This window comes from Mandrillus leucophaeus, unplaced genomic scaffold (assembly GCF_000951045.1).
Source record: "Mandrillus leucophaeus isolate KB7577 unplaced genomic scaffold, Mleu.le_1.0 Scaffold402, whole genome shotgun sequence".
Lineage (NCBI taxonomy): Eukaryota > Metazoa > Chordata > Mammalia > Primates > Cercopithecidae > Mandrillus > Mandrillus leucophaeus.
In genome coordinates, this window is record NW_012104277.1 from 523158 (window position 1) to 536673 (window position 13516).

The 13516-nt window shown below is 43.7% G+C and overlaps 2 protein-coding genes across 2 annotated transcripts in view; one reads left to right on the forward strand and one right to left on the reverse strand.

The window, feature by feature from the left end:
• Positions 1–2449, forward strand: part of EIF3J (eukaryotic translation initiation factor 3, subunit J) — a 16600-nt gene extending 14151 nt beyond the window's left edge. Inside the window, exons 6-7 of the mRNA XM_011992112.1 lie at positions 609–682; positions 1378–2449. Coding sequence (XP_011847502.1) covers positions 609–682; positions 1378–1509 — 206 coding nt within the window. The 3' untranslated portion in view covers positions 1510–2449. The remainder of the gene's footprint in view (positions 1–608; positions 683–1377) is intronic.
• A 589-nt stretch (positions 2450–3038) lies between these two features.
• Positions 3039–13516, reverse strand: part of SPG11 (spastic paraplegia 11 (autosomal recessive)) — a 121616-nt gene continuing 111138 nt past the window's right edge. The window contains exons 31-38 of the mRNA XM_011992084.1: positions 13203–13340; positions 11364–11497; positions 9923–10030; positions 7913–8081; positions 6565–6653; positions 6201–6356; positions 4909–5060; positions 3039–3645 (exon numbers count right to left, since the gene is read on the reverse strand). Coding sequence (XP_011847474.1) covers positions 3465–3645; positions 4909–5060; positions 6201–6356; positions 6565–6653; positions 7913–8081; positions 9923–10030; positions 11364–11497; positions 13203–13340 — 1127 coding nt within the window. The 3' untranslated portion in view covers positions 3039–3464. The remainder of the gene's footprint in view (positions 3646–4908; positions 5061–6200; positions 6357–6564; positions 6654–7912; positions 8082–9922; positions 10031–11363; positions 11498–13202; positions 13341–13516) is intronic.

A 13516-nucleotide genomic window follows, 5' to 3' on the forward strand; every position in this document is an offset into this window, starting at 1 on the left:
TTGCAGTGATCTGAGATGGCACCACTGCACTCCAGCCTGGGCAACAGAGTGAGATTCCATCTCAAAAAATAAAAAATAATATAAATAATAATACTTGTCATTCCATGTTTATTTGTCTGTTCTCACTGATTACTGGGGGTATGTTAATGGAAGGGCATGTTATCCTCTCCCATTTGTTTAGACTAAGGAAGGACAGTAGGAAGCATTGTGAGCTATAAAAGACAGTTTCTCTTCGGTTGAACAGTGGTGTGTTGGTGATTACAGGTCATCATTATAAATAAATTTTATTTTCAAGAGACTGGGTCTAGCTGTGTTGCCCAAGCTGGTCTCGAATTCCTGAGCTTAAGTGATCCACCCACCTAGGCCTCCCAAAGTGTTGGGATTACAGGCATGTGCCACTGTGCCCGGCCACCTTATGTTTAAAAAGAAGAAATTCATGGTCCTTTCATAGTTACTGAAGTTTAACAATGAATAAATTGGATTTCTCATAACACTTTTGGAATGTACATTTTGGGATATATAGATATATGTGGAATGTATATATTTAGCTTTAAGTTTTCAAAATGCTTAAAAATTCACATTTAATGGTATGCCCTTTTTTTTTTAAGTGGAAATTGATGACTTGAAAAAAATTACCAATTCACTGACTGTGCTTTGCAGTGAAAAACAGAAGCAAGAAAAGGTAAGAGCAAGCTGTGTAGGGAAATGTGTATTAAATTAGAGTGGGGTTATAGGTCTAACATTCAACAAATGTAATAGGAGCCTGTCCTAATTAAAAGTCAAGCAACTCACCAATACCATTTAAGTTAGACTGGAACAGGAGTATGGGTGCTATTACTGTCCTTTTGTTTCCAGACATGTTCCCCTTTTCTGAGTTCATAGAAATTGCTGAAATCATAGATTGGGTTCATATACTGGCTCTGCCACTCAATAGCTATAGGTAAATCAGCTTTTCTAAGCTTCAGTTTTCTCCCTTCTAAAACAGGGACAATAATACTCACTTTGCAGAATATTTATAAAAGTAAGAGAAGTATGTCAAGTAAAGGTTAGCTTTGTGAGTTTAAGTTGGGGGGTACTTATTCACACTTTTCTAAATTTGCTTCAGTGAAGTTGAGGCTTTCTACCAATAACTTATAACCCCTGCTGGTGGGCTAGGTATCCAGAGCAGGAACAAGGACCCAGATCAAGTTTTGGAGAGACTGACTCTGGGAGACCTTTTAGAGACCTGTTCAGGTCCAAAACATGTAGGCTTGGTTGTCCCTTACGGAACTAGTGTGTCTGGGACCAAAGGTTTTTGTGTGTCTATGAGGGTTGCTATACCAGGTAAGATGCCCATAGCACATAAAGTTTCATGAATTAACTCTCTTTCATCTTTAGCAAAGCAAAGCCAAAAAGAAGAAGAAAGGTGTGGTTCCTGGAGGGGGATTAAAAGCCACCATGAAAGATGATCTGGCAGATTATGGTGGTTATGATGGAGGATATGTACAAGACTATGAAGACTTCATGTGACATTTTATCTTTTCTTGGTATCATCTTTATGTTGCCCACAATCCCTTGAACATGTAGCACAACTTCCTTTCCTTTCAGTTCTGCCAAATGCTACAATCAGAAGTGCGGTATATTTTGTGCTGGTTATTTAACCCCTTGACACTTAGGTGCTAATGTGCAAATGAGGGAACTTGGATCTTGCTGCCAAGGGGTTAAAATTGGAACCTAAGTTGCTACTAAATCATAGTTCAAAACAAACCTAATAATGTTGTCATTGTTGCTATCTGATTTCATAGCAGCAGTCACTAAATAAATTGGAAACAAAAGGTTGCAACATGACAAAAAAACTGTGTAGTATTTACCAGCACCATTCAGTAATACAGCCTTAACCATACCTCCTTGAACTACTTCGTAACTTGTCAAGAAAAGCAGTTTGCAGCAAGGGCATGTGGTGTGCACCTAGTATTAAAATTGCTTTGTCTTAAAATTGAACATCAGGATATTAAAAATACATTGTGAAGAAGACTGCTTATCTCAGAGTGAAGATACTGCGGCTGAAAAGCACTAGTTTGATATAAAATTAAAATGACCAAAACCCTCCAACTTTGAAGCTAAAGAAGGTAACCTTTCCATTATTGCATTACATGTTGTGGAATCTCTTCAGTGCAAAGACTGTCTAGTTACTTATCAGGCTATTTCTACTGATGAAGTGCTTCAGGTGGGGGAGGGAAACTTATTTTTATTTGACTGATTTAAGTGTCTGAGAAACAAATCTTTGTTCTCTTAGGCTGCAATGGAACAACTTTACCAGGGTTTTGGCATTTCCTTTCCTTTATAAAACATGCTCAGCAAACTGCACCAGTTAACTACAGTTTGGTAAATTGTTATGTTAACAATTATGACATCTGCAATGTTTTATAAAGCAACTAATTTAATAAAATCACTATTGTGAGGACTTAAATTTTGTGTTACCTCCCAAGAGATACTTTTTGAGAGTATAGAACACAGCTCTTGGGATTACAGTTCTCTACATACTAAATCTTAATAAATGCTTGACATAGTTACAGCTTTAAAATGAGTGATTTGCCAGGTCCTTAATAATGTCACCATAGAGCAACAAAGGTATAGGGCTGCCTTCCTCTTATTTATTTGGGGAAATTATTTTGTTATTTAGATAGTAAGGCCTAATTAAGTACCTATAAGAACTATTTATTTGGAGTAACTGAGCCTATAACTCAGGTTTATGGCTGTTAAGTATAGATTGGGGAATCGTTATTATGTCTTCTCCTAAGCAGTTTAACCAAATGTGTGGTTAGTGTTTTTTTATTCCCCTAAGACAGAAAGAACAAAAAATGTTTTAAATTTCTCTTATATAGGAAATAGGAACGTCAAAGCTCTGTAGACTACTTACTAAGTGGAAAACAAGACCATCTGAGTGATTTGAGGAATTAACAAAAAGTAGTGACTACATAGCAATAATTACAGTAAATAAAGATTCTTTTAAGGCAGACAAGGGCTAAGATTTCCTTAGCAGTAATAATGACATACACTGAATTGAAAATCTATTTTATTACAGAAAGATCAGTTTCTAACAAATGAAAATGTATCACCTGTTCCTTAACTGTGTAAATAATATTAAATTTCTTTGAAACTGGAATCTGCAGGTACAGGTATATTCTTTAATTACTGTTGGATCATCTAAAGTAGAAGCTGTCCTGAGGAAGAGGAAGCTTTTGATCTTAATACTAGTATCTATATAAAATGGTATAGATGAACAGTCATCTAAAATCAGTCCATTTCAAATAGGAATTTCCTTCTGAAAAGTTTCTCATTTGCTGCCTACTACCCACAAAGGACTGATATGGTACAGTACCGGGATTGTTCAACTTTAACAAAAATCTCCAATGCATTATTCTACTCATCATATCTGTCAGAACCTGCTAACAGTACAAGAAAACAGGCACCTATGAAATCATCTAACCTGCTAGCATGTCCTTTAGACAGCAACCTGTCTGAGGGTCCTTCAGAAGCACATTTACAGTTTCATAAAACTTGTGTTCATATGCCAACTTGTAATACAGGTAAACATCTTCACAATATGTGAGTAATTTCTTCAGGTTTTCCATGACCATGTCAGTAGGCTGATGTTGTTTATATCTAGATAAAGAAACATAATGTACAGGTTAAGATAACTGTTGTTTTTTTGTTTTGTTTGAGACAGAGTCTTACTCTGTTGCCCAGGCTGGAGTGCAGTGGAGCAGTCTTGGCTCACTGCAACCTCTGCCTGCTGGGTTCAAGTGATTCTTGTGCCTCAGCTTCCTGATAGCTGGGATTACAGGTATGTGTCATCACCCTGGCTAATTTTTGTAATTTTAGTAGAGACAGGGTTCTGTTATGTTGGCTAGGCTGGTGTTGAACTCCTGGCCTCAAGTTACCTGCCAGCCTCAGCCTCCTAAAGTGCTTGGATTACAGGCGTGAATCACTGTGCCTGCCCGTTTTTTTTTTTTTTTTTTTTTTCCTTTTCTTTTCTTTTAAATAAAAGATGGAGGTCTCACTGTGTTACCCAGGCTGGAGTACAGTGGCTTTTCAGAGGTGTGAACTCCTGGGCTCAAGTGCTTCTCTTGCAGCCTCCTAAGTAACTAGGACTACAAGTGTGTACCACTGTGCCCACCTTAGGATATTGTATTTTGAGTGAGGGCTGTCAGCTCTGAAGTACCACTTACTATTACCTATAGAGGAGACAGTGCTGGAGTCTGGGTTATCTCAGACTAGTATTGTGGGTGCTTGATAAAATACTTTATTAAAAATGAGTATGTTAATGCTCACCTTATAGAGTTAAGTTTAGTACTCCAAAAGGCACCTCTGATGTTTTAGTGTTTTTTGTGGTAAGAGTCATACACTGTTGCCAGGCTGGAGTATAGTGGCACGATCTCGGCTTAATGCAGCCTCTGCCCCCAGGTTCAAGCGATTCTCCTGCCTCAGCCTCCCAAGTAGCTGGGACTATAGGCGCCCACCACCACACCCAGCTAGTTTTTACATTTTCAGTAGAGACAGGGTTTCACCATGTTGGTGAGGCTGGTCTTGAACTCCTGACCTCAAGTGATCCTCCCACCTCAGCCTCCCATAGTGCTCGGATTACAGGCGTGAGCCACTGTGCCTGGCCATTGTTTTAGGTTTTTGGCAATGAGTAGCTATCCTCCCATTTTAAAGTACAAAGCACTATAAGCAAACTGTTCTTGTTCATCTGTTTGCATAAATCTGTTAAAAGACTCTTCCCAATAAGGATTCTTGATATTGCTTTGCCATTTTAAGTAGAGGTAATCTAAAGGCATGGTGTGCTTAGCCATAAAATTCTTAACACTTGTCTCACCTCAAAGCAGAGGCAAGGATAAATGTTTACAGTCAGCTTTTAATACTTACTTTTTGGAAATCTCTTCAAATATACTGGACTTTAATAACCTTTGCTGCTTAAATTCTTCCAAGTAATTAAAGTCTCCTTTAAGTATCACTTGCTGGTATAAAATTTCAGCCCAATCTGGAACAAAATCATAGGCCTCAGCCACAATAGAAGCCTTAAAAGGAGAGAAGTGAAGAAGGACACCATCAGAGCCCATCTGATGTAAAATCAAAAACAAACTGTTGTAGAAAACAATACTGTATACTCACTCGTGTAGTGAATGTGATCATTACCAATTATGTAAAAAGGCTCTATGTATCGGAGGTGGTGAAAAGTCTGGTGTGTGTTTGGCATTTTCTCTCCCATAAATCCCCAAATTATCTTAAACCTTTTTTAAAAAAGAGACATGGTCTCACTATGTTGCCCAGGCTGGACCAGAAATTCCTGGGCTCAGGATCCTCCCGCCTCAGCCTCCTGCATATGTGGGACTATAGGCATGTGCCACCATGCCCAGCTTTCAGTGTTTTTAATCTTCCTCACAATGAATTAAGACTGCTAAGAATATATCACTCCCATTAACTCAGCAGTATAAGGAACAGTGAAAGGGCTGATTCCCTGATAATTCACTTCTTTAAAGGGCGAGAACCAATCTCCCTGACTTCCTCTACTAACCTGAGTGTGCCATTCTGTAACTGCTAGGGCTAGGAGGTTCTTGCAGGACCACTAGCAAGAGTATTACTCTGAACCTCAACTGTCTTAAGACAGTGGTCTCCAACCTTTTTGGCATCAATGACAGACTGGGAAGGATGGTTTTGGGATGAAAATGTTCCACCTCAAATCATCAGGCATTAGATTTTCATAAGGAGCCCTTGGATGTGCAGTTCAAAACAAGGTTTATACTCCTATAAAAATATAGTCCTGTTGCTGATCTGACGGGAGGTGGTGCTCAGGCCAGTAATGCTTGCTTGGTGCTCACCTGCTGTGCGGCCTGGTTCCCAGCAGGCCATGGACCAGTACCAGTCCGCAGCCTGGAGGCTGGGGACAGATAGTCTAAAGGGCCAAAGGTGTCTGCCTCTCTGCTGTCTTAATAGCACAGGAAAGGGAGACAGCACTATCTTACCATTCTCTAACCTCTGCCCAACAACATACTAGAGAGAAATACATCAAATTGACATTTTCTGTTGGTATCAGTTAAGTCAGAACTGGACTGTCCTGGTTCTGTCACTAGCCCTGAGACCTTACCTCTGGTTCCATGAGTGGGACAGAAGGAGAAAGAATGCTAGCAGTGCTGCCTAGAGTTTGCTTTCTTGCTCACCTGGTAGAACCGAGGTAGGGCCAGAATACAGTCCATTAGCTTGTGGCGGCCCAAGTTGATGAGCATGGTGTTCTGGCCAGTGTTCAGAAAGTGAATCTGCAGAGTTATCAACTTGGTGAGCCGCTGACAGTGCTGGGCCTGTCGCACACAGGAGTCCTGAGGAACAAGGGTGGAGAGAGGCACACGTAGAGAAAGACGTAGTTGTTACCTCCTGTGTGAACCCTCACAAGAGTATTCACCCTTTCTGTTCCTGGTTGGCCTATGATGCCCTCCCCCTTCCCTTGGAAGAGCCCAAGGACAAAAGGAAAGAATTTTACTATAGACAGCAAGTCCTAAGGCCAGTCTGGAAAAAGCCTTTGGTTACCTTGGCATAACTCTCTGCTGCATCCAGCATCAGAGTCAGGGCCTTCAGCAGCAGTTGCTTCAGCTGGTGCCCATCCTTGAGACTGTCCTCTGTAGGGGAAATAAAGATTTGCCAAGTCTGACTCCCAAAGCCGACTGTTATCATCCCACTCATAGTGATGGGGGCTAGAATAGAAACATCCCAGCCATGTTCACAGCGAGGCAGGAACACCTCACTCAGATAAAGGTTACTGGGCCGGAAATGCATATGCCTATTGTAACTTCACTCTGAAGTAGGATTCACTGCCCCCTCTAATGCCTCATTTCTCCGAAACATCAAGGAAGACTTACATGGTATCAACATGCATGTTAGTTCCTGGTGAATGATACCCTGGATATACAGGCTATATAGATCCAAGAGTATAATCCTAAGGTGCAAATGTTTTCCAAGTCTCTGTTACATCTGTCTGCCCAAGTGGGGTTCCTGCTGAGCGACATATCCGCCTCAAAAATATATATATTTTTTGAGACAGAGTCTCTCTTTGTCACCCAGGCTGGAGTGTAATGGTGCAGTCTTGGCTCACTGCAACCTCTACCTCCTGGGTTCAAGTGATTCACCTGCTTCAGCCTCCCAAGTGGCTGGGATTACAGGTGCACACTGTCACACCCGGCTCATTTTTTTTGTATTTTAGTAGAGACAGGGTTGCACCATGTTGCCCAGGCTGGTCTTGAACTCCTGAGCTCAGGCAATCCACCTGCCTCGGCCTCCCAAAGTGCTAGGATTACAGGCATGAGCCACCGCACTGGGCCACCTACCTCAAGATTCTTCTAATAGCCAATCTCATGGGCTCATCCTTTGCTGTAAGAATTTTACCCAGGGCCGGGTGTGGTGGCTCATGCCTGTAATCCCAGCACTTTGGGAGGCCAAGGTGGGTGGATCACGAGGTCAGGAGTTTAAGACCAGCCTGGCCAACATAGTCAAACCCTGTCTCTATTAAAAACACAAAAAATTAGCCAGGTATGGTGGCAGTTGCCTGTAATCCCAGCTACTTGGGAGGCTGAGGCGGGAGAATCATTTGAACCTGGGAGGCGGAAGCTGCAGTGAGCTGAGATCACACCATTGCACTCCAGCCTGGGTGACAGTGCGAGACTCCGTCTCAAAAAACAAACAAAAATACAAGTTACCCAGGTGTGGTGGCGCATGCCTGTAGTCCCAGCTACTTGGGAGGCTGAGGCAGAAGAATTCACTTAAACCCGGGAGGCAGAGTTTGCAGTGAGCTGAGATCATGCCACTGCACCCCAGCCTGGGGATAAAGCATTTTACCCGGCTAGCAGCACTGTTCTGGTAGTGCTGCTGTGACCTCACTCACCCCAGGGCTGAGACTCAATCAGTTTCAGTTGGATGCGGGCAGCTGCCTCGTGGTTCTCGCCAATCTCCCGGCACATGCTGAAGCACAGGGCAATCATATTGTGCTTCTCACTGTCTCCAGGACGGCAGCGTTTGATGTAGTCCAGCAGGGCTGTCTTCAGGGTACCACTCTGCCAAGAATAAAAGGGAATAGCAAGGTGTCAGTCAGGGACTGCAAGGCAGACAGGACTAGCTGAGTCATCTGGTTCTGCATTCCTTAAAAACTCCCAAGAAAAAGGAAGAGAGGAGCAAAAATGAGAATGAATACAAGTTTTATGCTGTCCCAAGTATGAGGAAACAGGCATGTGCGCTTTCCTGTTGGGAGTGTGAAAGGCGAAACTTTTCTAAAGGGAGAAGCCTTAAAAATACACTCGCATAAGCTGATCTAACAATTCAATTTCTAGGAATCTATCCCTAAAGAGATAAGCAGAGAAGATGAATGTAACAGGGATATTTAATAGCAAACAATTAGAAATAATCCAGATAACCAAAATCAGGGGAAGAGAATACCATGTAGCCATTAAAACTTATGTAGGAGATGATTTGTTGATTTGGGAAATAGTCATGATATACTTTGTTAAGTGAGAAAAGCAGGATATTTCATACCTTCACTGTATAAGTTTTATTAAAATGTAATTATATATAGATGTTTTCGGGTACATGTTCAAAGAAAGGACCTATACCAAATTGTTAGTGGCTGTCTCCCGATGATGGATAGATACTGAGGGCTTTTTCTGTGGTGTTCTGTTTTCCAAGTGTCTTACCTGGAATATGCATTAGTTTTGTAACCAGAAAAGTTATTAAAGGAATATATAAATGCAGAAGGAAAACTGCCTAAAAAACAATTTAAAAAACCCTCTAGGAGATCTTGAAGATGCACCTATGTCCAGGACTTGCTCCTCACTTGATGACTAGATTGGTCTGTCCTGAAATCGGCCCAATATTAAAGAGAGATTTTTTTCTGCTTTGTCTCTTAATCCTGCCTGGCTGGGCCCATGTTCCCAGAAGCCAAAGGTGAAATGAGCAGAAGCAATGAGTCATCCAGACAAATGATCTGGAAACAGGTACTGTGAGGGATATGCTTGGTGTCACAGAGCACACTCAGGACAGACGGGCTCTCAGAACCCAAGACCTAACCAAGTCAGGCCTTTGCTTCCAAGCCGCCTTCCTGTTCATCATCATAAATGGCTCCACAGCTTTTTAGTCTAAACTTTCGTGTTTGATTCCTAACCTGGCTCTTAGCAGACAATTTTTCACAGTGTCCTGAAAACTCTCCACTCTAAAAGCCCTCAAACAACCTCACAGCTAGACAATCCACTTTCAGCCTGGCTCTCAGGGATTTTGCCCCTGCCAGAGAAGGCATTTAAGACAGTATAGGCAGGTGACAGAGGCTGAGGTGGAGGAGGACAAACTTATTTTCTTCAGTATTTAGCACTGGCCGGGCATAGTGTAATCCCAGCACTTTGGGAGGCCGAGACGGGTGGATCACCTGAGGTTGGGAGTTCAAGACTAGCCTGACCAACATGGATAAATCCCGTCTCCACTAAAAATACAAAATTAGCCGGGCGTGGTGGCGCGGGCCTGTAATCCCAGCTACTTGGGAGGGTGAGGCAGGAGAATCGCTTGAACCCGGGGGGCAGAGGTTGAGCTGAGATCACACCATTGCACTCCAGCCTGGGTAACAAGAACAAGAGCGAAACTCCGTCTCAAAAAAAAAATATATATATATATATATATACACACACACACAAACACACACACATATAAATACATATAGCATCAGCATATTCACTGACTGATCTGAACCAGAATCTGAAGCCACTGGTGATAGTGTGTGTCTTGGGGAGGTCCCCAATTCATTCCCTCCGTTTTCCTAAGAGTCTAGCATGACTGAGATTATTCCCGAGAAAAACTGAGGCTCCTGAATTGTCAGCAGTACACCCCATCCTGGAGCTTGTTACTTTGCACCTACCGGATCCAACTTCTTCCTCATCAGCACTTCAAAGTAGTGCTTTTTATGCAGCAAATCAAATATGTATGTCATCTCGTTGTACCTTCCAATGCCAGTGAGGAGCCGTACCTGTGAAGTGGGAGGACAGCTCGCATCAGCATCACCTGGAGTCTGGAGTTCTCTGAGCCAGACCACTACCATCAGTGGCTGCTTTCAGATGCCAAGCTCCAGGAGGAGAAGGGCTAATTTCCAGGCTACCATGCTTTGCTCCCCGCCCCCCGTACCCAACAGGGAGCCTCTGGAGAATTCAGAAATGTCAGTCACTGGGCCACCATTGGCTGTTCTTTTTTCTTTTTTTTTTTTTTGAGACGGAGTCTTGCTCTGTCACCCAGGCTGGAGTGCAGTGGCACAGCCTCAGCTCACTGCAACCTCCGCCTCCCAGGTTCAAGCAATTCTCCTGCCTCAGCCTCCTGAGCAGCTGGGATTATAGGCGTGCGCCACCATGCCTGGCTAATTTTTGTAAAGAGACAGGGTTTTACCGTGTTAGGGTGGTCTCGAACTCCTGACCTCAGGCAATCCGCCTGCCTCGGCCTCCCAAAGTGCTGGGATTACAGGTGTGAGCCACCACACCCGGCTTTGCTGTCCTTAAATGTGGCGCTCAGGCTGGGCGCGGTGGCTCAAGCCTGTAATCCCAGCACTTTGGGAGGCCAAGACGGGCGGATCACGAGGTCAGGAGATCGAGACCATCCTGGCTAACATGGTGAAACCCCGTCTCTACTAAAAAATACAAAAAACTAGCCGGGCGAGGTGGTGGGTGCCTGTAGTCCCAGCTACTTGGGAGGCTGAGGCAGGAGAATGGCGTAAACCCAGGAGGCGGAGCTTGCAGTGAGCTGAGATCTGGCCACTGCACTCCAGCCTGGGTGACAGAGCGAGACTCCGTCTTAAAAAAAAAAAAAAAAAAAAAAAAATGTGGCTCTCAAGTGCTAAAGTGCCATTCTCCTGGGCAGGCACTCTTCCTCTTCTCACCGCTACTCATCACAGTGGCCCAGTGGCTTGCTCAGTCACTCAGGTCAGTTTCAAGCCCAGAGAATTTAGGGAGGCACATGGGAACTGAGTTGCCAACTTACTTCAATTCAGAGGTGGGGGGAAGGTTCAAACCTTGTTTTGGGGAAAAATGCAGCTGTCTTAGCCCTCTAGAAAAGTTAACTGCCCTGACAAGGAGGTGGGATGGCCCCGGAACCTGGCAGGGATCTTCTCCCTTTTGTTCCTTTGGAGCAACCTCTGATTCTGACAGAAATCCTAACTTGGAGCAGAGGGTTGGGCTGCCCAGCCGACTCTCAAGTAGGTAGTGGTATCCAGATGGGCAGAACTTCCTACAACTACAGCTCTGGGCTGGCCCCCACCCTTCCTACTCCTCTCAAAGGTTTCCACAGGATGGAGACGGGTTGAGGGGGTTACTTACCACCAGCCCATACTCCTCACTGGGGGCCAGGTGGTTATCTGTGAGCATCCGGGCGGCCTGTAGGACTCGGATGATGCCCTCCATGTGGCACGTCAGGGTGAAGCAATGATGGGCCAGGATCAGGAGCTCTGTGGCTGGGAGGGTAGGCACTGGTAAGATAGGATTAGGAACCCTGGCTGCCTACTGTCAACCTCTGCCTGGCAGGAGGGAAAAAGGGCCTGGTGGAGAAGGGGCCTGTCTGGAGAGGTCCCTCCCACCAGCACTCCAAGGTCCGTGAACTCAGCAGCTCTAGCTCTGAGACAGCCCCTTGGTGACATCCAAATAGTTCTCTCAGTCATAGCACAATCCTCAAAGACAATCATGTAGTGACTATCCCCAGAAGGCCCCCAAAATGAGAACACAGCACCCTCGCCTTCTAAACATGGAGAAACTTCCTGCAGACAAACTGATGGAGTTCCTGCCAACGTGAATCCAAGGGCATTCTCTGCTGGTTATCCCAGCGGAAGGTCTCAGGGCCTAATCAAGTGCCATTTGGTGTTCTGGCTTTCTAGAGTAGTGAAAGATCTGACATGTACAGATTTAAAAATGCTACAATCACTGTAAGCACAATTAAAAGGCAAACTGGGAAAAACACCTGCAATGTGAGGACCGAAAAAGGTCTCCATCCTTAAAACATGCTGCAACCTCTGGGCTTTTGCATCTGCAGGGCCCTTTCCAGTTCTCCTGACTACTAAGCATCCCTGACAATGAATCCTTTAGGCCTTCGTTTGAACATTTCCTCCAGAACTCTATCTTGACCCCATCACTCTGGCTCTTACTGTGTATTAAGACCCTAGTCTGAGCTCCAGGAATTGCTTATACACCATATCCTAGGTGCTTATAGTGCCTGGCACACAGTTGACACTCAGTAAATACTGCTGAACTGGACCGAGAAGAGATATAGAAGGCTATTTTTATTTAAATTTCTTTTAGAGATGGATCTCACTCTGTTGCCCAGGCTAGAGTTCAGTGTTGCAATCAGAGCTCACTGCAATCTCCAACTCCTGGGCTCAAGGGATCCTCCTACCTCAGCCTCTCAAGTAGCTGGGACTACAGGTGTGCACCACCGTGCCCCGCTAAGTTTTTAAAAATATTTGTAATGACAGGGTCTCACTATATTGCCCAGATTGGTCTCAGACTCCTACCCTCTAATTATCCTCTGCCCTCGGCCTCTCAAAAGCATTGGGATTACAGGCATGGGCCACTGTTCCCATTCTAAAATACAGTTTTTCATTATATATAAGAGAAATCTGTGTAACCATTAGAAGTTATATAGGAGAATATTCAATGCCATGAAAAATGTTAATGACAGCATATTCATAAAGTAAAAAAATTATAAACTATATGGAGTATAATGTCATTTTTTAAAAAAGAACCTATCACACATTCTAATGAAGGCCTATAATGAGTTAGACATCATGGAAAATAAACAGGCTTTGAAATCCACAGCCTGGGTTTGAACACCAGCTCTGCCACTTAACAGATGTGATCAGCTTTCCTAAGGTAAAGTTTGTCTCCTTTCTAAAATGCGGACAATAATATTCACTTTGCAGGGCAATATAAGAGTGAAATAAGCATGTTGAGTAAAGGTTACCTTTTTGTATGGTTTTAAATTTGGGGGTACTCATCCATACTTTCTAAATTTTCTTCAGTGAAGTTAAGGCTTTCTACCAAGAACTTATAACCCCTGCTGGAGGGCTAGGTATCCAGAGCAGGAACAAGGACCCAAATCAAGTTTTGGAGAGACTGGGAGAGACCTGTTTAGGGCCAAAATATGTAAGAAAAAGGCCAATAACTTACTGCAAGACAATTCCCCATGGGGAACGGAGGAAATCTTATCCAACAACTTCATGCCTACCAATGTGTGGTCTTGACACAGAGTGGTCAGCTGAAGAAATGTCTGGCTTTCCTCTGTTGGGTTGAACATCTGCTTATGTCCTGTACAGAGAGGTGTGAAGACAGGTGCTGGTTTTATCATAAGAGAGGCCCACTCTGCCCAGGCTTGGGTACCAGGAGGTGATGCTAATGGAGCTCTGCAGCTCTCCACTTGCTGAGCTTGAAACCCTTGGCCTATTGGTCATTTTATAGAACAGGTTTTTTTTTTTTTTTTTTTT